At 42.1% G+C, this 26,477-nt stretch overlaps 1 protein-coding gene and 1 long non-coding RNA gene across 2 annotated transcripts in view; one reads left to right on the top strand and one right to left on the bottom strand.

The window, feature by feature from the left end:
- Nucleotides 1-26,398, bottom strand: LOC141084917 (phospholipase A2 inhibitor and Ly6/PLAUR domain-containing protein-like). Its single transcript, XM_073569864.1, has 5 exons — nucleotides 26,248-26,398; nucleotides 25,200-25,355; nucleotides 24,921-25,064; nucleotides 15,493-15,620; nucleotides 1-42 (listed from the first exon to the last, which is right to left on the bottom strand). Exons 1-5 carry the CDS (start codon nucleotides 26,396-26,398, stop codon nucleotides 22-24), a joined length of 600 nt encoding a protein of 199 aa, XP_073425965.1. The 3' UTR covers nucleotides 1-21.
- LOC141084918 (uncharacterized) overlaps nucleotides 12,050-26,477 on the top strand; it is a 32,679-nt gene continuing 18,251 nt past the window's right edge. Inside the window, exon 1 of the long non-coding RNA XR_012231169.1 lies at nucleotides 12,050-12,099. This is a non-coding gene — a long non-coding RNA (uncharacterized lncRNA). The remainder of the gene's footprint in view (nucleotides 12,100-26,477) is intronic.

Here is a 26,477-nt window from a genome sequence, read left to right as displayed (position 1 = left end):
CATTATCTTTCCCTCAGGTCTTCAATTGTTGCCCTCGTAGTTCTGTAAAAAGACAAAAATAATACAGTAATTTCCAGAAAGCAACGTATTCTCATTAACTAATTGGAAACAGATGGAAAAAATGTGGCTGTAGCAGAGCTGGGTTTGTCATTTGACAATATTTTTAGATATTGTGATATACAGTGGGGCAAAAAAGTATTTAGTCAGTCAGCAATAGTGCAAGTTCCACCACTTAAAAAGATGAGAGGTGTCTGTAATTTACATCATATGTAGACCTCAACTATGGGAGACAAACTGAGAAAAAAAAATCCAGAAAATCACATTGTCTGTTTTTTTTTCATTTTATTTGCATATTATGGTGGAAAATAAGTATTTGGTCAGAAACAAGCAATCAAGATTTCTGGCTCTCACAGACCTGTAACTTCTTCTTTAAGAGTCTCCTCTTTCCTCCACTCATTACCTGTAGTAATGGCACCTGTTTAAACTTGTTATCAGTATAAAAAGACACCTGTGCACACCCTCAAACAGTCTGACTCCAAACTCCACTATGGTGAAGACCAAAGAGCTGTCAAAGGACACCAGAAACAAAATTGTAGCCCTGCACCAGGCTGGGAAGACTGAATCTGCAATAGCCAACCAGCTTGGAGTGAAGAAATCAACTGTGGGAGCAATAATTAGAAAATGGAAGACATACAAGACCACTGATAATCTCCCTCGATCTGGTGCTCCACGCAAAATCCCACCCCGTGGGGTCAGAATGATCACAAGAACGGTGAGCAAAAATCCCAGAACCACGCGGGGGGACCTAGTGAATGAACTGCAGAGAGCTGGGACCAATGTAACAAGGCCTACCATAAGTAGCACACTACGCCACCATGGACTCAGATCCTGCAGTGCCAGACGTGTCCCACTGCTTAAGCCTGTACATGTCCGGGCCCGTCTGAAGTTTGCTAGAGAGCATTTGGATGATCCAGAGGAGTTTTGGGAGAATGTCCTATGGTCTGATGAAACCAAACTGGAACTGTTTGGTAGAAACACAACTTGTCGTGTTTGGAGGAAAAAGAATACTGAGTTGCATCCATCAAACACCATACCTACTGTAAAGCTTTGGGGCTGTTTCTCTGCAAAGGGGCCAGGACGACTGATCCGGGTACATGAAAGAATGAATGGGGCCATGTATCGTGAGATTTTGAGTGCAAACCTCCTTCCATCAGCAAGGGCATTAAAGATGAAACGTGGCTGGGTCTTTCAACATGACAATGATCCAAAGCACACCGCCAGGGCAACGAAGGAGTGGCTTCGTAAGAAGCATTTCAAGGTCCTGGAGTGGCCTAGCCAGTCTCCAGATCTCAACCCTATAGAAAACCTTTGGAGGGAGTTGAAAGTCCGTGTTGCCAAGCGAAAAGCCAAAAACATCACTGCTCTAGAGGAGATCTGCATGGAGGAATGGGCCAACATACCAACAACAGTGTGTGGCAACCTTGTGAAGACTTTCAGAAAACGTTTGACCTCTGTCATTGCCAACAAAGGATATATCACAAAGTATTGAGATGAAATTTTTTTTCTGACCAAATACTTATTTTCCACCATAATATGCAAATAAAATGAAAAAAAAACAGACAATGTGATTTTCTGGATTTTTTTTTCTCAGTTTGTCTCCCATAGTTGAGGTCTACCTATGATGTAAATTACAGACGCCTCTCATCTTTTTAAGTGGTGGAACTTGCACTATTGCTGACTGACTAAATACTTTTTTGCCCCACTGTATATCGATGATTTTCAATAAGGTTATGTACAAACCGAGTTCTTTGAGGCTATGTGCCCACGTAGCGTTTTAAAACGCTCACTAAAAACCGGACTCCTTCCCAGAAATCGCGCTTTTTTTTCCGTGCGATTTTACTGCGATTATGATCGCGATTTTGCCGTGATTTTCGCGTGCGATATTCAAGCACTTTCCAAGCGATTTGAAGCATCGCTTGGAAAGTGATTGACAGGTTGGTCACACTCGTCAAACATAGTGTTTGACAAGTGTGAGCAGGTTTTTACTATTGAGGCTGCCTATGCGGCATCAATAGTAAAAGATAGAATGTTAAAATGCTAAAAAAAATTAAAAAATCGGGGTATATTTACCTTCCGGCGTCCCGCGCTGCATTCCCGGGCCACAGCGTTCCCAGTAATGCCTTGCGAGACCTGTGATGACGTAGTCTCGCGTTGCTATAGCGATCTCGCGAGACCGCTAGAGTCACGCGAGACTACGTCATTACAGGGCCTTGCCGCAAGGCATTACTGGGAACGCTAGGCCGGGAATGCAGCGCGGGACATCGGAAGGTAAATATACCCCGATTTTTTATTTTTTATTCTTTTTTTTACAGGGGTATGGTACCCAGGGCCTGGAGGACAGTCTCCTCTCCTCCACACCGTGGGTACCAACCGCACATGAGACGCTTAACTTCCCGCATGGTGGGCATAGCCACATGCGGGAAGTAAGCGAATCTCATGCTTTCCTATGGGTGCGGAATCGCGGCAATTCTTTGCGATTCCGCACAAAAGAATGATCATGCTGCGATTTTTTCCGTGATGCGATTCCGCCGCGGAAAAAAGCGCAGCATTAGCACAGCATGTACGGAATGCCATAGGAATGCATGGGGGGCGTTCTGTGCACGATTTTTAAATGTTTTCGCAGCGTTTTCGCGCCAAAAATCGCGGCAAAAACGCTTAAAAATCGCTACGTGGGCACACAGCCTTAAAGAGTATTTTCACCTTTATAACCAGTTTTATTGTTCCAGTACATCTAAAATAAGACTAGGAAACTTTCATGCATACGATCATTATGCACTCAGCTCCTATGCAGAACTATGGATTTCCATTTAAACTGACTATATGATAGCTTGATCACATAGTTTTGTATTAGATTATTAATAATATTATCTCTATTTTAGATTATATTTGTTTCATAGTATTATTTACATCATATTATGATTATATTTATTTCTATCTTGTTGTTAAATTATATTAATACTATTTAATGTTTTACATTATTATTTACATTTACATTATTTTATATTATTATCAATTATATACAAATATTTCAATTACATCGTTATGCTATGTTTAGATTAAAATTCATATCATTATTTTATATCAGAGTAATTTTCTTTTTAGTATACATTATATTATATTTATAGTTCTGTTACATTATTATTATATATTATTTTTTCACAATTATTTATATTATAATTATCTATATTTCTATTATATTACAACTACTAATAATAATAACAATAATAATTATATTTTATTATTATTTTAATAATATATATATATATATATATATATATATATAATAGTTAAGTTATACTTCAATTTTCATGCATTAATAAATATGCCATTTTATGATTACCGTATAAACTCGAGTATAAGTCGACCCGAGTATAAGCCGAGGCGCCTAATTTTACCTAAAAAACTGGGAAAACTCAAGTATAAGCCTGGTATGCAATGCCTCTTCATCCCCATCCTGGTATGCATGAGCTCCTCATCTCTATCCCGATATGATTGGCCCCCATCCCTATCCTTGTATGCATGGCTCAATCCCCATACATGTATGCATGGCCCCATCTCCATCCTTGTATGCATGGCCCCATCCTTATCCTTGAATGCATGGCTCCATCCCTATCCATATATGCATGGCCCCAACCCTATCCTTGAATGCATGGCTCCATCTCTATCCTTGTATGCATGGCTCCATCACTATCCTTGAATGTATGGCTTCATCCCTATCCTTGTATGCATGTCTCCATCACTATCCTTGAATGTATGGCTTCATCCCTATCCTTGTATGCATGTCTCCATCACTATCCTTGAATGTATGGCTTCATCCCTATCCTTGTATGCATGTCTCCATCACTATCCTTGAATGTATGGCTTCATCCCTATCCTTGTATGCATAGCTCCATCCCTATCCTTGGATGCATGGCTCCATCCCTATCCTTGTATGCATGACCCCATCCTTATCCTGTTATGATTGGCCCCCATCAAAAAGCATAAAAAATTAACCTTTACACTTACCTTGTAAACAGCGAATGGCAGGGACATCATGTGCTGCTCACAAGCAGAGCACAGCTGCCAGAATACTCACCACTCTCCACGCCAGAACTATGTGCATGGAGGGCAGTGAGTATTAAGTAGTGCACACAGTGTCAGCCGCCAGGCGGTCACGTGTGCCACTACTTAAGAGAATGAATATTCACCTCTTTCCATGCCCATGGCTTATACTCGAGTATATACAGTATTTCATTACTATCTATTTATCATATTTATAAATACATGTTATATTATTATTATTACTGTCTACATTATATTAGTTTTGGTTTTCATTTGCCCCTCCCCCAGATTTTGGATTGTACAACATTGATTCTTTTTTTATTTTCCAATAATTTTTATTAAATTTTAAAATTTTAACAGGAAAGGAAGGTAGGAAGGGAAGGGTTAGGAATAGGAAAGAAATCCCCCTGTGAAGACAGGGAGACCCCCAGATGGGGGATAGACAGGCAGACATGCAAAAAGTAGCAAAATTATGTCATTATTAAAGGTAATGTACTTATTAGTAGCATGTATCAACTTCCCTAAAATTATTTTCATGTCTATTTCTAAACTAGAATTTTCACTGTTTATCACCTTCCATTATAAATAGACTATCACATAATATTACGGTATTTATAAACCTTTCTAGTATTAAGCTTAATACATATACCGAAACAAAACACAAAAAAAAAATTAGTAGCTATACATGTATGGTTACCCGTCCCGTCCGTACCACTAGAAGTGGTACTAAAACCAGTTTGGAGGCAAGAAAAAATGGTTCAATCCAAAACTACAAAGTGGGATACTGTTATTTTTTACCCCTACTAAACATTAATCTATCAAAATATAATATACTCAGATAATTTACCCTGGAGCAAAGAAAGAAAATAATAACGTAAGCATAAAGACCAAATCCTAGTAATATTCAGATATATGAAAAAGGGAGGACAAGACCGCCACTATCATCTAAAACCTTACAGTCTTTAGATACTTTCACGTAGGATTAGGGTCAGCTTTAGAACGTCTGGAGCATTCAGGTACATCTTCCGGTGATAATATTCCAATGTTTCTCAAAAAATCAATGCCTTCCTCCGGTGAAGGGATGACAGTCATTTTTGCGGCAAATTTAACCTATCGAGAAGAATGTTGAATCCAGTTGTAGGAGATATCAGCACGGCGTAGTTCCTTTGTTATAGTATAAAATGATTTTCTTTTCCGCCAAGTGTCCTTAGAGAGATCTTTGTAGAAAGATAAATGTCTATATGAGGATGAAGCAAATGATGGTTCCTTTGTAATATTTAGGAGCGCGTTTCTAATCCAATTGGGATAAAGTGTCACAATGATGTCTCTGGCAACGTCAGGTGGTAGGGAGGGAGGTCTGCGGATTCTGAAAGCTTTTTCATCCAGATTTTTATCTTCAGCATGAGGAAGGATTTGTTGGATCATTGACGAGATGTAACTTTTTAATTGAAATGACGGAACTTTCTCGGGGATCCCTCTTATTTTAATATTATTTCTTCTTTTAAAGTCCTCATATGAGGCCAAATTGTCTCTAAAAGAATCTATATCCTTTTGCATTTTTTTCAGGGAATTTGTAACTGTAGATAAACACTTAGATTCTTCAATACATGAATGTCCAGATTCTGAATAAGAAGGTTTATCCATTACAGCATTGTGAGGAGAGATGGCTGAGGATTTAGTAGGATTAAGATGGAAGTCTTCCAGGAGAAAAGACAGCGTCTTTTGGAAAAGTCTTTTAATAGAAGCCTCTGATGTTATCATTAGCTTAGAGTCTAACATTTCAGTATTCGAATTAGACATTACTTCTAAATTTTTATCTGTGATGTGATTTCCCCATATTATTTCTACAGACTTAATCAAAGCTTTAAACATTTTAAGTATAAAGTCATCTGCAGGATGTCTATCAGTAGCAGGTATTATGTCAATTAATGAAGTAGTGGGGGTATTATAATTTTCCTTGTTGCAAGTATTACTAACTTTTTTTTCAATATCAAAGTCAGAGCATCCATCTCCCCCGTCCTCTGAATAGGAGTCCGAGGAATTGTATCTCTCAGACTCCATGTCAGCAGACGAATCATCACTCCCAGATTCAGATGTCCCCCCATCCAAAAAATCCCCAGAATCTATACTACGCAAGTCTTCCAATGAATTAATTGAATTGTATGTATGGTCTGACAAGCCGTTTATATTATTACTGAAATTATAGAAATCAGAATCATATCCTTTTGTCTTCTCTCCTTCCCCTGGCCTGTAATAGTCCTCCCCTATTTTCCCTGGAACAAACGTTGGTGCGTCATGTCTGAGTCTGCTATCCATAGCTAAGTTGGGTGATAAGGGCCTGCAGGGGTTATGCCGTATTGAGGTTGCATTATGATTATGTTGATTTTCTTCCCCCAACCCTGCATTTTCATATAGATGGAAATTATCCCCTATACCCAGCCTTGTATTATTAAAAAAATTTAGTTCTTCCCCACTCTGTTTAACATTATCTCCCCCACGTAGTCTCTGTTTTATTACAATGTTGCTTCCCATCTCCATTGACCCTGCTAGTTTCAAGCTTTCCCCTATAGCTGTCGCCTCACTTATACGCACCACAGTTTCCCCAGGCTTCCAACTAATTCCAGTTGTCACTGAAGGATCTGTATCTTCATCTCCCAGACCCCTGTCTACTCCTTCCTCATCCGTTATGTACCCTGCCATGTCTCCCCGACTCCCATCTGTTCCCGACAATCCCAAAGTATCTGTCGATATATGAAACTGTCTCCCATCTGCTCCTAATCCTGCTGGCCCTGTGATTGCTCTTATCTTCGCTGCCAGTTCTACTCCTGCGTCAGTTAAAATTTTAGTGAAACCTGTACCTGCTGCTGAGCTACTCAATTCTATGTCCCTCCAGCTTATGTTTTCCCCTGTAGTTGTAGGGAAGGTGACCTGACGGACGGACGGACTAGTCAGAGTGAAGAAAGATAGGGTTGCACAGTGTAGGTAGGAGTCAGTGATTACAGTGGGGAAACAAGTAGGAAAGTGTAGTGGACGTGCAGTACCTTGGGATGACCATTAGATGGCAGGGTGGAGTGTGAGCAAAGGACTTTACAGCAGCTTAGGGCTTTAGAAACCGTTGGTCATGGGGGGCGTGGTGACAGTTAGAGTGACAGTTTCAAGGAACCGGGGGAGTTATAAATACTGAGGGAGGGTTCCAGAAAGTTCCAGTCCCCAGGGGGAGCTCAAGTGACAGGAGGACTACGACAGTCTGTGCACTCTGAGGAGAATCCAGACCAGGGGGACTGAGGAGAGAGGACGTCAGAGGGGTGGTCCTGACAGGAAAGGACCGCAGTTGAGACGAGGTACTGGGTGTAAGACATCGTATGTGACACGACGACTGAGCAGTAGAAGCGCTGTTGGTTAATGGGCCTAAGGCGGCCACAGTGACGGAACTGTCAGGAGCGTCGACAGTAAAGGAGGGGACGGTGTGTGCAGATACGTCTCCAGTGTACGGTGTGAGAAGCGGCTCTGGAAACGGAGGGCCGCGAGGTGTGCCGTCAGTCGGACGGCAAGTGAAGAAATAAACTTGGACCTGTTGCACCCAGAATCTGCCTCCATCGTGTCTCTGTTGTCATCTCTGCGCGGTATAAAAGTAGGACCACCCCCCCAGCTCGGCACCCCACCACCGACACTACATAGTAACCAATGAGTCCCTCGCCGTGTCCACCAAGTTGCCGGCTACTCCTGCAGCCGCTGAAGAAATAATTATCTCTTTCTGTATATTCCCATCTGCTCTTACAGCCACTTTTGAATTAAGCACCACTCCTCCTGATCCTCTGACTGCTCCTGCAGCCACTAAAGAGACGACCGTTGCTTCCCTTATGTTCCCAGCTGCTCCTGCAGCCACTTTTAAATTTGCCGCTACTTTTACCGGCTTCCCAGCCATTGAAGAAAGCGCCGCTTCCTCACCCATGCACCAAGCCGTTCCCACATCCATTTTTGAATTTACCGCTCCTTTCTCCTGCCTTCTGGCTGCTCCCGCAGCCGCTGAAGGAGATACCGCTGCCTCCTCTGGACTCCCCGCAGCTCCCCCAGCCACCGATAGACTCACCGCAGCCTCCCCTGTATATCCGACTTCCTCTGCAGCCGCTGATACATTAACCGCCGCCTCCTCTCCCGGACCCCTGGCTGCTCCCGCAGCCGCCGATGTCACCGCCGCTTCCTTCGGATTCCTGACCGCACCAGCGGCCGCTGATAGATTCTCCACCGCCTCTCCTGGATCTCTGGTCGCTCCCGCAGCCTCCGACAGACTCACCGCTGCTCCTGTTGAACATTTGACCTCCTCCACAGCCGCTGACATCTTCACCGCCGCGTCTCCCGAACCTCCAGCCGCTCCCGCAGCTGCCCGACATGTCACCACTGCTTTCTCCAAGTCCCGTCTGGAAGAGCGCTGATCCATGCTGGCGTCTTCCTCCTCCTACCGGCACCGCCATGTTCCCTGGACTAGTCGCAGGTCCCGCTGGTCTCCCCGGTCTCCTTGCTACTTCCCGCCCAGCATTGGGCTTACCCAGGCTCTGAACCGGCGCCGACCACGGGGAAGATTTTTCTATATCCCGCTGACTCCTTGCTGTGCAGCGCCCTGCATTCTCCCGACGCTGCTGCTGACTTGTTTCTTCAGGTGCAGGGGCCGCTATCTGCATAATCTTCTTTGCGCCTTCAGCACTGGAAGTCTCCTGAACTTCATGAGTCATCTTCCCCGTCTCCTGGTAGAGCACGGTAACTCCAAGCCGCGGCTTCAATTGTCTAGCCTTAGGGGAAGGGAGGCCTACCTAAGATCTCCTGAGAGAGTTTTTAAGTCCATAAATAAAATTTCTCTTCACTGGATCTGGGATTTCTTTGTCCTTCTTCATTCCAGGCATCTTCTAGCAAGTATTTAAGTCAATAGTTCCGCTTTCAAGTATGCTTTTCCAAGCTTAAATAGGGGAACAGCAGGAGCTCCTTGTAAACAGGTCTGCTCCCGTTCCCCTGCAAACCACACCCCCATTGATTCTTTTTTTATGCACTGGAACATTAACCATTAACTGAAGGAATTGCAAGCTACATAATAACAGTTTAATGGCCAAATTATTATTATTATCTGCATAATAGTAGTTTGATCATACATTTATTTTTGACTATTATTTATATTATAATAATTTTAAAATATATACTACTACTATTAACAACAATAATAATAATTTTTATTACTATTATTACATTTAAATAACTATTATTATCTATATAATAATAGTTCAATCATACATTTATTTTACATTTTATTTAATATATTAATAAATATGCTATTTTATAATTATTTAATTATCATCCATCTACATATATAATCGCCAGTTGGGACTTCCGGCCGCTGTCCCTGAATCCCAAAAGGCACCGCGGCAGTGTCACTTGCGCAGGCGCAGTTCATGGCCGCAAGGGCATGAAAGGCGCCTGCACAAGTGACATACACGTCTCTGCTATTCCCATGCTGGCACAGTAACAGCCACGTTGTTACTATGCATGTGACGGGTATGTCACTTGCTCAGGCGCAGTTTGTGGCAGTAACTGCGCAAGTGACATTCATGTCACCGCTATTCCGGCGCATGCGCAATAACAGCCACAACTGCTCGCTCTACCAGTGCATGTGCGTTAACGACGTGGCTGTTACTGCGCCTGCGTGGGGAATAGCGGTGACGTCTATGACACCAGATACAAGATACAGCACATAATAAGGAAGACAGTGCGCAAGGGGTGAAATAGGTCATATGACCCAACACATACAATACAAAAATGCGGAGGGATGATATAAAACAGATATGTTGGAAAGCGCAAACAGTGTGAGATATGTCCGCTGCTCCTGTCAGCACCATTAAACATACAGTACACATATGTTAATTTCACCGTACTTCCGACGCGATAGCATCGGGCCTATTTCTAGCATAACATATTTATAAGTTATTTATAAGGTACAAAAGATAAAGTTTAATGCCCAATTTGCCACAACTAAATCCCTAACATTAAAAGTTATGAAATTTCTGTTAAAAGTTACATCTCGGTATAGCAATTGATTTACTTTCAATTTATCTTAGTTAATTATGTTCAAAGAAATTGTTAGATGACAAACACAGCTCTCCCACATTTATATGTTCTTTGAGCTCTTGAAAAACTTGTTGGTTCACTGCTGAGTTCATCATTTTTTGGGGTTACGCATTAGTAATTCCAGAGGGAATCAATGTTTCCTTAGGCATGAAGAATTACAATGAGACTATTGTACGTGATATATGTGATTTTGAGCCACTGCCTCCAGTAATAAAAATAAGGAAATTATAGGGAAAAAACTTTTCTGACATTGGATCCAAAAATTCCTTTAAGTGGAAAAATAGCAAAAACATCTAAATTATTTCAATTATTTATATTTGAAATAGCAACTTTAATATATGGAAGCCTTGTAAATTTTTATTTCATAGTTTATTAGTCATATAAACATATTCTAAGTAAGTCCAATGGAGAAATGGGAGAGGTTAAAGAGACTGTACAACCATAATGCATGAACTAATCTGCCCTCCTGATTCTAAGTGCTGATAAACAGGATCTACATCCAGAATAAAAACACTTGGTGCATTTTTAGCATTTAGCATTGCCTAATTTTAATTTACTTGCAGTACCATATCTGACCACAGGGTGTACCATAACTTAGCATGCTCTACAGCATACCATGTGGTCACGATTGGTGTTGTAATCATAAAATTTGTTGCAGTGTAAAATAATATATCTGAAGACTAAGAAGACTTAAATAAATTGTGTTTAGTGACAAATAGTAATAGAGCAGAATTGAATTTACTGAATAAAGGAGGATCTGTTATAATGAATAATAACTATAGAATGCCAATTACAAAAAATCCCCCTAAAACTAATGGGTTTATATTTATATAGAAAAGGAACACAAAAAGTGGAGAATCATAGAATTATAGAATGTTAGAGTTGGAAGGGACCCCAAGGGTCATTGTGTTCATCTCTCTGCTCAATGCAGCACAGAATTCACTAACCATCTCATCAGACAGATGCCTGCCCAGCCTCTGTTTGAAGACTTCCATTGAAGGAGAACTCATGACCTCTCGTGGCCTGTTCCAAAAGCAGTATACGTCAATAAATGAATTACCATATATACTTGAGTATAAGTTGAGTTTTTCAGCACAGTTGAATAGAGTAAGGGTCCCAGAAGATGGAGGGGAAGCGGCAGAGCAGTGGATCACGAGAGGCAGAAGCTGACTGCTGCGCTGTTAGTGAATATTCATTTCTCTGTAATAGCAGGCACTATAGTCACAGTCACCGGCTTCCTGCAGAGGCCGGGCGATCACATGTGCCGGCTACTTAAGGCTGTGTGCAAATGCTGCGGATTTTGCTGCGGACCCGCAGCAGTTTTTGCTGCGGTGTACAGTACCATGATTCCCTATGGGAATCAAAAAACGCAATGCAGATGGTGCGGAATTTTCCACGTGGATTATCTGCGGTTTTCAATCCGCAGAAAGAATTGACATGTCAATTCTTTCTGCGGATTCTCCTGCGGTTTGCCATCTCCTCCATTGAGGAGATGAAAAACCGCAGGGCAAAACCGCAGAGCAATCCGCAGGTAAAACCGCAGGTATTTTGACCTGCGGATTTTACAAAATCCGCGCGGATGAATCCACACCTAATCCACAGCGTGTGCACACAGCCTAAGAGAAATGAATATTCACTTCTCTCCACTCACATGATTGCCCGGCCTCTGCAGGAAGCCGGTGGCTGCGGCTGACACTGTGCGTGCTACTAAATAGCAATGAATACTCACTGCCCTTCATGCACATAGTTCCAGCATGGGAAGCAGTGAGTATTCAGGCCGCTGTCCTCTGCTTGTAAGCAGCGCATGACATCCCTGCCACGTGCTGTTTACAAGCATAAATCAGCTGCTAGCACCAGAACAAGATGCTGTGAAGGAGCTGAGAGATGGTACGTAGGATGGTTTTATTTTTGCTGTTTTTTGATGGGGGCCATGCATAAAACGAGAGGTATGAGGAGCCATGCATACAAGGATAGGGATGAAAAGCTATGCATGTAAGGATAGAAGGATAGGGATGAAGAGCCATGCAAACATGGATAGGGAAAAGAAGCCATGCAGACCAGGATAGGGATGAGAACCAATGCAAACTAGGATGGGGATAAGAAGCAATGCAGACCAGGATAGGGATGAGGAGCCATGCAGACCAGGATAGGGATGAAAAGCTATGCATGTAAGGATAGAAGGATAGGGATGAAGAGCCATGCAAACATGGATAGGGATAAGAAGCCATGCAGACCAGGATAGGGATGAGAACCAATGCAAACTAGGATGGGGATAAGAAGCAATGCAGACCAGGATAGGGATGAGGAGCCATGCAGACCAGGATAGGGATGAGGAGCCATGCAGACCAGGATGGGTATGAGGAGACCATGCATACAAGGATAGGGATGAGGAGGCCATGCACACCAGGATGGGGATGAGGAGCCATGCCTACCAGGATAGGGATGAGGAATCATGTATACAGTTAGGTCAATATATATTTGGACAGAGACAACATTTTTCTAATTTTGGTTCTAGACATTACTACAATGAATTTTAAACAAAGCAATTCAGATGCAGTTGAAGTTCAGACTTTCAGCTTTCATTTGAGGGTATCCACATTAAAATTGCATGAAGGGTTTAGGAGTTTCAGCTCCTTAACATGTGCCACCCTGTTTTTAAAGGGACCAAAAGTAATTGGACAGATTAAATAATTGTAAATAAAATGTTCATTTCTAGTACTTGGTTGAAAACCCTTTGTTGGCAATGACTGCCTGAAGTCTTGAACTCATGGACATCACCAGATGCTGTGTTTCCTCCTTTTTGATGCTCTGCCAGGCCTTCACTGCGGTGGTTTTCTGTCTGAAGTTTAGTCTTTAACAAGTGAAATGCATGCTCAATTGGGTTGAGATCAGGAGACTGACTTGGCCATTCAACAATATTCCACTTCTTTGCTTTAATAAACTCCTGAGTTGCTTTGGCTTTATGTTCTGGGTCATGGTCCATCTGTAGTAAGAAACGACGACCAATCAGTTTGCCTGCATTTGGCTGGATCTGAGCACACAGTATGGCTCTGAATACCTCAGAATTCATTTGGCTGCTTCTGTCCTGTGTCACATCATCAATAAACACTAGTGACCCAGTGCCACTGGCAGCCATGCATGCCCAAGCCATCACACTGCTTCCGCCGTGTTTTACAGATGATGTGGTATGCTTTGGATCATGAGCTGTACCACGCCTTCGCCATACTTTTCTCTTTCCATCATTCCGGTAGAGGTTGATCTTGGTTTCATGTCCAAAGAATGTTCTTCCAGAATTATGGTGGCTTTTCTAGATGTTTTTCAGCAAAGTCCAGTCTAGCCTTCTGATTCTTGATGCTTATGAGTGGCTTGCACCATGCAGTGAACCCTCTGTATTTACTTTCATGCAGTCTTCTCTTTATGGTAGATTTGGATATTGTTACAGCTACCTTCTGGAGAGTGTTGTTCACTTGGTTGGCTATTGTGAAAGGGTTTCTCTTCAACATGGAGACTATTCTGCGATCATCCACCACTGTTGTCTTCCGTGGGCGCCCAGGTCTTTTTGCATTGATGAGTTCACCAGTGCTTTCTTTCTTTCTCAGGATGTACCAAACTGTAGATTTTGCCACTCCTAATGTTGTAGCAATTTCTCGGATGGGTTTTTTCTGTTTTTGCAGCTTAAGGATGGCTTGTTTCACCTGCATGGAGAGCTCCTTTGACCGCATGTTTCTTAACAGCAAAGCCTTCCAAATGCAAGCACCACACCTCAAATCAACTCCAGGCCTTTTATCTGCTTAATTGAGAATAACATAATGAAGGGATTGCCCACACCTGTCCATGAAATAGCCTTGGAGTCAATTGTCCAATTACTTTTGGTCCCTTTAAAAACAGGGTGGCACATGTTAAGGAGCTGAAACTCCTAAACCCTTCATCCAATTTTAATGTGGATACCCTCAAATGAAAGCTGAAAGTCTGAACTTCAACTGCATCTGAATTGTTTTGTTTAAAATTCATTGTGGTAATGTCTAGAACCAAAATTAGAAAAATGTTGTCTCTTTCCAAATATATATGGACCTAACTGTACCAGGATTGGGATGAGGGGACAATGCATACCAGGATAGGAATGAGGAGCTATGCATACAAGGATGGGGATGAGGGTGCCGTGCATAACAGGATAGGGATGAAGAGCCATGCATAAAATGATAGGGATGAAGAGCCACACATACCAGAATAGGGATGAGGAGGCCATGCATACCAGGATAGGGATAAGAGGAGCCATGTAGACCAGGATGGGGATGAGGGGGCCATGCATACCAGGATAGGGATGAGGAGACATGCATAACAGGATGGGGATGAGGGGGCCATGCATACCAGGATAGGGATGATAGGACAATGCATATCTGGTTTATACTTGAGTCAATACATTTTCCCAGTTTTTTTGTGATACAATTAGCTTATACTCAGGTTGGCTTATACTAGAGAATATATGGTATATCTGAATGCCGATCTCCATCCAGTGTAAGGCACTCACATATTTATACCTTTTTATGACCATAAATCTTGGCCTGACTATTGTTAAATCTGAGTGGAATTGAATGCTACTCAAATTTTACAAAAATCAGCATTTGCCAAATTAGAGAATCTTTGTAATTTGCCTTTGTGTGGAGCCGGCAAAATGATGGTCGTTGTCTGCCATTTTTCTGAACCATAAAGGGCTATCAAAAAGCAAAATAAAAAAAAAATACTTGTACTCATCTTACCACTCACTTCTCTTGCCCCTCTGCTCCTCACCATCACCCTTCCAGTTGCATTTTCTTATCCTCACCGCTCAGGCTGAACTCCTCTGGCCTCTCACACAGAGCTATGACTTGCAGCTCTAATGAAGCCCCGGATGATTCTGCGCATGCACACACAAGGACACAGTGCACATCATGATATCATGATGTTTTGATCTTTTGCGCACTTGCAAAAACCCTCCTAGGCTTCTTCTTAGCTGAAATAGATGCCATGCCCTCTGTCTAATGACTAAGCACATGACATCAGGCACGGGACACATTCTGGAAATGATTTTTCTTGGTAGTTTATAAGAAGGGGAGTTAGGTGGTGCCTGGGAGATTTGCCAATGATTTAGTAAGTCCTGGTGATCTACAATTTTTCTGTGAATCTACCAGATGTTTGAGGAGAGTTGGCAAGTTCGCTCTAAGGGCAGCAGCTGTAGGTACTGAGTGACTATTGCTGAATGGTACAATGTTACTAGAAGGACCAACCATACTTAGGACTCACCATGGCATTCCTGCATTCAATGCTTATCTTCATTTGCCCAGTGGTGCCTGTGGTAGCATGGCCATCATAGTTTGAGCACATGTTTTCGGTGGCACATCCTGTCATGGCGAAGATTGGTTCTTGAGGGTCTAAAAAGAAAGAACAAAGAAATTTAGTATTTACATTTCATGCTTATGAATTTCTTTAAGGAGAACCTGTCAGCAGGATTTTAGTAAGTAAAGTACAAACATGGTTCTATAATACTGATTCAAATTAAATCTGTGCTGCCGAAATCTGTTTTGTGGATTTTGTGTCATCATTGTGTGAAGTTTACTTATTATGATATATTCATGTATCTGAGTGGGACTGTGGGTAGAATGTTATCTTGGTGCTCTGATACTTCATCTGACTCCTGTTTTTGAATGGCAGGTCACTGACTCGATAAACTCCTAATTTAACCCCTTAAGCCCCAAGGGTGGTTTGCACGTTAATGACCAGGCCAATTTTTACAATTCTGACCATTGTCCCTTTATGAGGTAATAACTCTGAAACGCTTCCATGATTCCCGGTGATTCTGACATTGTTTTCTCGTGACATATTGTACTTCATGTTAGTGGTAAAATTTCATTCAAATAACTTGCGTTTATTTGTGAAAAAAATGGAAATTTGGAGAAAATTTTGAAAATTTCGCAATTTTCCAACTTTGAATTTTTATGCCCTTAAATCACAGAGATACAGCACACAAAAAACTTGATAAGTAACATTTTCCACATGTTTACTTTACATCAGCACAATTTTGAAACCAAAATTTTTTTTTGTTAGGAAGTTATAAGGGTTAAAAATTGACCAGCGATTTCTCATTTTTGCAACACCATTTTATTTTTACGGACCACATCACATTTGAAGCCACTTTGAGGGGTCTATATGATAGAAAATACCCAAAAGTGACACCATTCTAAAAACTGCACCCCTTAAGGTGCTCAAAACCACATTCAAGAAGTTTATTAACCCTTTAGGTGCGTCACAGGAATTCTTTGAATATTTAAAAAAAAAATGAACATTTTACTTTTTTTCACTAAAAAAAATACTTCAGGTTCAATTTTTTTATTTTACCAAGGGTAACAGGAGAAATTGGACTGCAAAAGTTATTGTGCAATTTGTCCTGAGTACGCTGATACCTGAAATGTGGGGGGAACCACTGTTTCGGCGCATGGCAGACCTCAGCAGGGAAGGAGCGCCGTTTGACTTTTTCAATGCAAAATTGGCTGGAATTCAGATCAGACGCCATGTCGCGTTTGGAGAGCCCCTGATGTACCTAAACAGTGGAAACTCCCCCAAGTGACCCCATTTTGGAAACTAGACCCCCCAAGGAACTTATCTAGATATGTGGTGAGAACTTTGAACCCACAAGGGCTTCACAGAAGTTTATAACGTACAGCGGTACAATTAAAAAATCATATTTTTTCCACAAAAATGATCTTTTCACCCCCAATTTTTATTTTTTCAAGGGTAACAGGTCCCTAAAAGTTATTGTGCAATTTGTCCTGAGTACGCTGATACCCCATATGTGGGTGTAAATGACTATTTGGGTGCATGGCAGAGCTCGGAAGGGAAGCAGCGCCATTTGACGTTTTTGGCTGGAATTGAGATCGGACACCATGTTGCGATTGGAAAACCCCTGATGTACCAAAACAGTGGAAACCCCCCACAAATGACACCATTTTGGAAACTAGACCCCCCAAGGAACTTATCTAGATGTGTGGTGAGAACTTTGAACCCCCAAGGGCTTCACAGAAGTTTATAACATACAGCCGTACAATTAAAAAATCATATTTTTTCCACAAAAATGATCTTTTCACCCTCAATTCTTATTTTTCCAAGGGTAACAGGACCTAAAAGATATTGTGCAATTTGTCTTGAGTGCGCTGATACCCCACATGTGGGGGTAAACCACTATTTGGGCGCATGGCAGAGCCCGGAAGGGAAGCAGCGCCATTTGACGTTTTTTGGCTGGAATTGAGATCGGACACCATGTCGCGTTTGGAAAGCCCCTGATGTACCAAAACAGTAGAAACCCCCCACAAATGACACCATTTTGGAAACCAGACCCCCCAAGGAACTTATCTAGATGTGTAGTGAGCACTTTGAACCCTCCAGTGCTTCACAGAAGTTCATAACGCCCGGGCGTGAAAATAAAAAAATCGTATTTTTTCCACAAACATGATCTTTTAGTCACCAATTTTTTCATTTTCCCAAGGGTACAAGGAGAAATTGGACCCCAAAAGCTGTTGTCCAATTTGTCCTGAGTACGCTGATACCTCATATGTGGGAGAAAACTACTGTATGGGCACACGTCAGGTCTCAGAAGGGAAGTAGTGACGTTTTGGAATGCAGACTTTGATGGAATGGTCTGCGGGTGTCATGTTGCTTTTGGAGAGCCCCTGATGTACCTAAACAGTGGAAACCCCGCACAAGTGACCCCATTTTGGAAACTAGACCCCCTAAGGAACTTATCTAGATGTGTGGTGAGCACTTTGAACCCCCCAGTGCTTCACAGAAGTTTATAATGACCGGGCGTGAAAATAAAAATATCGTATTTTTTCAACAAAGATCATCTTTTAGTCCCCATTTTTTTATTTCCCCAAGGGTAACAGGAGAAACTGGACCCCAAAAGTTGTTGTCCAATTTGTCCTGAGTACGCTGATACCTCATATGTGGGAGAAAACTACTGTATGGGCACACGTCGGGGCTCGGAAGGGAAGTAGTGACATTTTGGAATGCAGACTTTGATGGAATGGTCTGCGGGTGTCATGTTGCCTTTGGAGAGCCCCTAATGTACCTAAACAGTGGAAACCCCCAACAAATGAAAATGACCCCATTTTGGAAACTAGACCCCCTAAGGAACTTATCTAGATGTGTGGTGAGCACTTTGAACCCCCAAGGGCTTCACAGAAGTTTATAATGCACAGGCATGAAAATAAAAAAATTGGATTTTTTCCACAAACATGATCAATTAGTCTCCAATTTTTTTATTTTCCCAAGGGTAACAGGAGAAATTGGACCCCAAAAGTTGTTGTCCAATTTGTCCCGAGTATGCTGATACCTCATATGTGGGAGAAAACTACTGTATGGGTACACGTCGGGGCTCGGAAGGGAAGTAGTGACGTTTTGGAATGCAGACTTTGATGCACACAATCAGCTATTTATCATGCAACGTCTCCACTCTACAGAGTAAGATGAGAGGAATTCCACCTGTCCCAGAGCTTCTCAAATTTACCCGGGCATCCTCTGTTTCGATACAGCGTGCGCTCATATGGGATGATCGAGTTCACCAAACCAATCCAGATCCTAAGGGAGGGACATGAGCCTCTCATCCACCTCAGTGCCAGTACCTTTCGTGCCATAAATAGCGTCTCCCGTAAAAAAAATCCCAGCATAGTGATCCCATACCCCAAACAAACCAGTGGCTCAAGGGGAACAGGAACTTGTACCAGGGAAGTTAATAATGATGTCACCTCCTTCCAATATTGTGCAATAATAGGGCACTGCCAGATCATGTGAATAAAGTCTGCATCTAATGAATGACATCTTAAACATTCCGATGATTGGAATCGGCCCATCTTAAAGAGTCGAGTCGGAGTCAGATATGATTGGTTTATAATATATAGTTGTATCATTCTGTTATTAATAGACAGAGACACCCTAATTGGTGACTCGAGAATTTCATCCCACTCCTCTCCCTGTATATCAGGGATGAGTCTTTCCCATTTCCCTCTAACCGAATTTATGGCAGATTCTGCCCCTACTGACAGCATGTATGTATACAGAGAGGAGATGAGACCCTGGGGACCCTGCGATTTAAGGATTCCTATCAAGTGTAGAGATGAAATAGTATTGTCTACACCCACACATCTCATGTGTGACAGAAAGGCTGACCTTAATTGCAAATATCGGAAATATTGGGATCTCGGGACATCACATTTAACCTGTAATTGTTCAAAAGACAATCGGGTTCCATGGTTATGCAAATCACCTATCGTGGATACATTGTGTTGAGTCCAGAATTCGGCGGATGGGTGTTCAAGCAATTCCGGAAAATAACCATTATTCCTTAAGGGCATTTCAGCTATAATGTCCCCAAATCCAATCACCCTCTTAATCTGTTTCCACATCGATCGCTCCAGACGAAGCAGGGGCAACAAACGAGGAACATTTATTTTTTCCAACTCCAGAAAGCCCAGTGGGCAATTAGCACGTGTGGCATGAAGCAGGTGACACTCAGAGTTAGGGACATAATTACCAGGCATCTAGTTACTTATAGCTCTGGCCTGTCCAGCCAGATAATGCAGAAAAAAGTCCAGTAATGCTGCCCCCCCTTATTAGGTCTTTGCAGGGTGGACAGCTTGAGTTTGGGCCTGGTTTTCCCCCATATAAAAGACGTAATTTGGGAGTTCAAATTTGCAAAGAAGGACCTAGGCACCACCACAGCACTGTGTTGAAGAGAATAGCTGAGGTTAGCGAGTAATATAATTTTAATTAAGTTAATGCGTCCAGCTACAGACAGCGGGAGTTTACTCCAAATTGTGAATTTACCTTTAAACATCTCTAGCAACGGGTGTATGTTAAGCGGCAAATCAAACGTGCTGCTCTGAGAAATATGAACACCCAGATATTTATAACTGGATACAATGGGCAATGAGGACAGAGTCTCAAGTCATGGCATGGGAGAGAGGTATCAGGGCAGATTTCTCCCAATTTATATATATATATACAAGCCGGAATATTTACTGAATTTATTTATAGTGGAAATCACTCTTGTCAGTGTTTCCTCCGCTCTATCCATAAATATCACCATATCATCAGCATATAAGCCTATGGTGTCTATCCGATCCGCTATTTCTATGCCCACAATATTAGGGGAGGATCTTATGTGAATTGCCAATGCCTCGATCGCAAGAGCAAAAAGGGCTGGGGAAAGGGGACACCCTTGATGGGTTCCCCTATGTAGTGAAAAGGACTCAGATATAGAATTATTTACAATGACACGGACTTTGTGCTTCATATGTAATATATTAACCCATTTTAGAAACCTGTCACCAACTCCAGATTTCTGTAAACATTCATGGGGGAAGGGCCACTCAAGGGAGAAAAAGCCTTGGCCGCATCCAACGATGCCAATGCCCATTTATTGTCTGGCACCAGAGAGCTATATTGGACCACCGACTGGACTCATCTAATATTGATGGAAGTGCTCTTACCAGGCATAAAGCCGGTTTGGTCAGGGTGTATAAGTTCCAGTATGATTGAGTTCAACCTGGTGGCCAAAGTTTTCGTAAAAATCTTATAGTCCACATTCACTAATGATATGGGGAGATAAGAGCCACAGTCTAAAGGATCCTTCCCTTCCTTTTTAAGCACTATTATATTAGCCTCGAAGAAGGACTCCAGCATAGGTCCCCCCTACCAAATCCCCGAAACACCATCAGTAAAAGTTGCACTAATATCTCCCGGTATTTCCTGTACAATTTGATGGGAAACCCATCCGGTCCAGGGGCCCTCCCAGAGGCCATGTCCTTTATGACGTTCTCTATCTCCTCCAAAGTGAATTCAGCATCCATAAAGGCCCGCTGGGAAGGACTTAATGTGGGAAATGTTATATCTGACAGGTAGTCTAGACACCCCTGGCTATCAACGTCTTTTTTAGAGTTGTACAATGATCTATAATAATCATGAAAACAGCTCAGTATTTCTTCAGTCGAGGATACCAAAGTACCATCTGATTTGAGAATCTGTAATATTGTATTAGTTGTATTATGTTAACGCACCAAATAGGCCAAAAATTTACTTGCCTGATTCCCCAGCTCAAAATAGGATTGACGGGCAAAAAATAGTGTATGCTTGGATTTAGTGTCTATGCGTTGAGTATATAATCTTTGAGCAGTCAACCACTCCACCCTATTGCCACTAGTCTGGTCAGATATGTAAGTGACCTCTGAATCTTTCAAACATTGCTTCATCAAATCATCCTCCCTTGATGTCACCCGCTTGATGTAAGAAATCGTAGAGGATAAGCAACCCCTCAGATATGCCTTAAGGGCATCTCAAAATAAGTTAATGTTCTGGGATTCAGGGTGGGATGAGATGAAGCAGTGCAACTGATCAATCGTTCAGTCTGGCGATTCCACCAACTTAGACAGAAAGGGTTCAATTTCCATACCATCCTGTTATTTAGCGGTCTGTATTTAAGTTTAAGAATGACCAGACTATGATCTGAAATCCCCTTACTGCCTTGTTCAATATTATCCACCCACATTGCCCGACCGCTGGATCCGAAGATATTAATCTATGCATGACAAGGAGCGCTTAGTTGATGAATTGCAAGTATTCTCCCTTGTCTCGGGGTGGCGCGTTCTCCATAGATCCAGCCATCCGCTACCTTCCATGAACTGTGACAGTTGGGATGTAGCCGGCGGGGGGGCCAAACTCAATTTATCAAGACAATTATTCATGACCAGATTAAAATTCCCCATGCAGATGACGTCTGCATCTGGATAGTTCAGGGCAAAACTCAACGCCTTCTGGAGAATTGGCATATTAGCTGGGGGGGTTATAAACACACAAAATAACATACTTCCTAGAGTTAATTAGTGCATGCACAAATACGAAACACCCCTCAGGATCCCTCCGGGCCTCCATGGCCTCCCACCTAACGTCCTTATGTATTAAACACAAGAAAACACAAAATGACAAATTTGCAAAAAATACTCTGCAGTAAAAAACATGACAGTAAGTCGTGACGTGGTGAAGTGGCTTGGTATACATTTTTTGCAAAAAACGTATCGACTAAATACCCTGTATTCATTATACAGCACTTGCTGATTACTGTCATGTTTTTTACTGCAGAGTATTTTTTGCAAATTTGTCATTTTGTGTTTTCTTGTGTTTCAGCCATTGGGTGGTGTGAGCATTGTCTGACCGACTTGTTCACACTTGTGCATGTCACATATGTTTTTAGTCCTTATGTATTAGTAGTGAAACTCCCCTTGAATAGCTGGTATGAAATACATGAATAAACCATTGCACCCATGGTTTTTGCACACACCGAGCTGTGTCTCTGGTCAGGTGTGTCTCAACCAAGGCCACAATGTGAGGGTGATATTGCCTAATCTGTGAGAACACCTTAATTTTCTTTTGGGGAGTTTTAATACCCCTCACATTCCAGGTCATGCATATTAATTCAGAACCCATTTTAGCTTATCTGGATAAGATGCATATTAGTGCCCGAGGAAAATTTAGAGACATCACATAGATAACAGGACGGCCGTTGGCTGCGACTTTTAACTAAATAACACTTAAAACTAAAAAGAAAGCAGAATAAGAACCTAACAACATAGGAGCAAAGTCCCACGCCCCTATCAAAAAGCAAACAAGGGGATACCATCACTGAACTCAGTGTCCGGTATTGTTGGTAACTGGAAACCAGCTGAGAAAGCCCCAATTAGGCCTTTAGTTGAGGGATTCAGGTTAACAGTAGGCACATTAGGATTCCTTTGCAGGGGATCCCTTATGGGACCGCAGCCACTCAGTCGCCTCCGCTGGATCCGTGAAAAACACGGAGGTACCCCTATGGACAACCCGGAGCCGGGCCGGATAAATCTTTGAATACATAATGTTCCTCTCCCTGAGCGGCTTCTTGATTTCGATGAATTGTGCTTGCTGCATCTGAAGTTCCATGGAAAAATCCAGAAAGATCGAGATCACAGATTGTCGAACTTGATGGGAGTTTTTTGCCGTGTGAGACGCAGAATGGTATTTCTGTCTTTACAGTTGAGGAGGCATGCCAGAAAAGGTCTAAGTGGGGCTCCCGGAGGAAGGGGTTTTGTAGGAACCATATGAGCCCTTTCAACAGTGAATACTGAGGAGAATTCATCCCCCAGAGAGGCCTTGAGCCAGCCCTCCAGAAACTGCTCAGGATGCTGACCTTCTGAGCATTCCGGCAGACCGATGACACGGATATTATTTCGACGCATTCTGTTCTCCAGATCGTCCGCCTTCTTCTTCCAAGCGTTCATAGAGCCCGCCATCTTTGTTAACTTGGTCTCCATAGGTGTGATGGTGTCCTCTATCTGGGACACTCTTGTCTCCACTTCTGGAATGTGTCCCCTCATGGCCTGCATATTTTGACGAAGTCTTCCCACCTCAGTGTAGACGTCCTCTATTTTCCCAGTCAGGGATGTCCTAGCTAGGGAGATGAACTGCATCAACTGTTCAGATGCTTGTTTAAGGGTCAGTTCTTCCTGCTCATTCTCTTCCTCACCCCCAAAGGGACGATTTTTACGCTGAGCTTGTGAAGGGTTATTTCTGAGAGACCGTGCATTTTCAGAGGGGTCGGATCAGGCAAACTCTTTTAATTTTTCTGCTGCTGCCAATCCTTTAGATCAATTCATGATCAATAGCGGTGCGACACACCAGGATAACTAGAGGTGTATACTCCGGGGTTTCTTCCCTTCCAATTATAAGCACAGCAGGGGCAAAGTTTAATGATTATGGCCCGGGAGCAGCTTCCATGCAGAGGGGGTCACATAAATCAGTGAGGGCGATGCCTGGTATTATATCAGTAAGGCTTCTTGTGACCGAGGGGGGGAGAGATCTGCAGAACCCACAGAGACAGCAGCGGTGGGAGAAGCAGAAGTCCCCACAGTAATGGCGCCAACAGGCAAGTGAGTCTATCAATAGGAGGGGGGGCAACACAGGGCCCAATTTTTCCAGGGCACTCACCGCGTATCCCCTCAATTCCTCAGGATGCAGATCACCGCCCGGTAATGCTACAGCGATGGAAGATGGACGTCGCCGCTCTCACTGATAGAGCACGCGTCTAAGATGGCCGCCGCCACCTTATGCATGCCCCGCCGCCTGTCCCGGCCTCTCCGGCCTCTCCAGCTGCCAGCTCACCAGAGCTCTCCTGTGTCTTCCCACGGGGGTCCAGGGGGAGTCCCGGTATCCAGAGGCACCGAACGCCGCCGGGTATGTCACGGTAGCAAGGCGTCAGATACAGGATACAAGCAGGATGATCGGGATCTCCTACAGCGTGCGTCCTCCTTCCTCGGCTACATAGTCACGCGCCCCTTGATAACTATTTTTAATGAAATTATTTTAATAAATATTTTGTTTTAACTTTATTGGTGGTTTGTGGTTACTCCAATTTTTCCTTTTGCCATGTGTATGTTATTTGGCTTACTCTTTCACTTGATGTTGCAGTATTATTACCTTATGGATTGACACCAGACTCTAGTTCCTTACCCAATGATGAATATGTGCTTTTGGGATGTCTTCTTTTCATCACATAAAGCAGAGTAATGGACTCTGTTGAATTTTAGTTTTAATGCCACATATGACCACTGGATTTGCTGTTTATAGAAAGTGCAGGTATTACTTTTCTTCGTACTTACCAGTGGCAGTGCTGATTGAGTAAGAAGTGCAGCGGTTTTCATTTCCAGAGCATTGAATTTGGCTGTCTGGTTTACATGTTGAAGATGTTATTGTAAAACAAGAAGGGCAGGCGAGACCATTTTTATCATTTTTTTCAGAAAATGCTGAAAAGAGAGTGAAAATATTGAGATGAGCCATCTGTTTTATTTAAACATTGACTATAAAAATACAAAATATCTGTTAAATTGTATCGTATAAAGTTAATACTAGTATTGGAATAATAATTTTGGGTAAAATACCTATTGGTATAGTCGGGGTACATTCATCAGTTTGGCAGCAGAGAGTATTTAGATCTATGGAAATAAACTGATTACTCAGACTCTTCGGAATATTGCAGTCGGATGACTGTCCACATCCTCTCACATGGGAGTAAGTTGTTAGTCCCAACATGGTCACTAAAGATAAAAAAAAAAAAAAAAAAAGTTTTTTTATATTAATAAAAAAATCTTTAATTTTCTAATTATAACTTCCAACTTGCTGTAAAAAGTTCAATAAATAAGAGAAAAAGAACAGAAGAAAGAATTAAGAGTGATAGAAGAGACTGAGAGAAGACGGGAAAATTAAAAAGAAAGGGAAGGAAAGGGGGAGGGGAAGGGCAGGAAGAGAATGATAAGGAAGGGATGGAAAGGAAAATAAAAGGGAAAAGAAGGGAATGAAAAAGAAATATGGAATGAAAGGAATAGGACAAAATTAAGGAAAAAGGAAAGGACAGGTAAGAAAACGGTAGGATACAGATGAAAAATTAAGAACGTGGTCTGGTAGGAAGGAAAATGAAAGACGGGAAGGAAAAAGAAGGGGAAGACACTGATAAGGATGGAATGCAAAGTTAAGAAAGGGAAGCAAATGAAACAAAAAAGGAAAGGAAAGGGAGAAGGCTAAGAGATAATAGGGAAGGGATATAAAGAAAATAAGGAAATTAAATGGGGAAGTTGGGAAGGAAATTGATTCATTAAAGTTAGGAGAAAAAGAAAGGAAGCCTAGGAGTATTGCAAAAGGAATTGAAAAGGAAGAATGGATAAGATAAAGTTAGCAGAAAAAGAAATGGCAAAAAATTAGAAATGGACAAGGGATGGAAAGAGATAAATTAAAAAAAATGAAAGGAGAAGAGGAGCAGCAAGAAAAAGATTTACATTAAATTGAGTTTAATGCAAAAAGATGGATTAGAGAGACCAGAGAGAGAAATAGGGAACAAAATGAGAAAGTATCTCATGAATATTCCCACTAGAAGTACTAGCCTGCTGTGTGATCAATCACGTAGCAGTTTAATACCAGATGCATAACTCGTACTTTTGGTTTCGGTGTAGATGGAGGTGCAGATGTCTTCATTGGCTGCACATGTGACTGCAGTGCCAACACATGGAGCTTGATCTGCGCCCGTACAACTTATACATGAAAGAGAATAACCTGAAAAACATTCAGAAGAACAGTAACAAGACATCACTTGGCTACTTGAAAAACTTACCTAGAAAGCAAAAATATCCAACTCTCAATATTCAGAAACTGATAACACTGAGCTT

The sequence above is a fragment of the Dendrobates tinctorius genome, unplaced genomic scaffold (genome assembly GCF_039654945.1).
Source record: "Dendrobates tinctorius isolate UK_male_01 unplaced genomic scaffold, ASM3965494v1 ptg000028l, whole genome shotgun sequence".
Lineage (NCBI taxonomy): Eukaryota > Metazoa > Chordata > Amphibia > Anura > Dendrobatidae > Dendrobates > Dendrobates tinctorius.
This window is presented reverse-complemented; position numbering and strand designations above follow the sequence as displayed.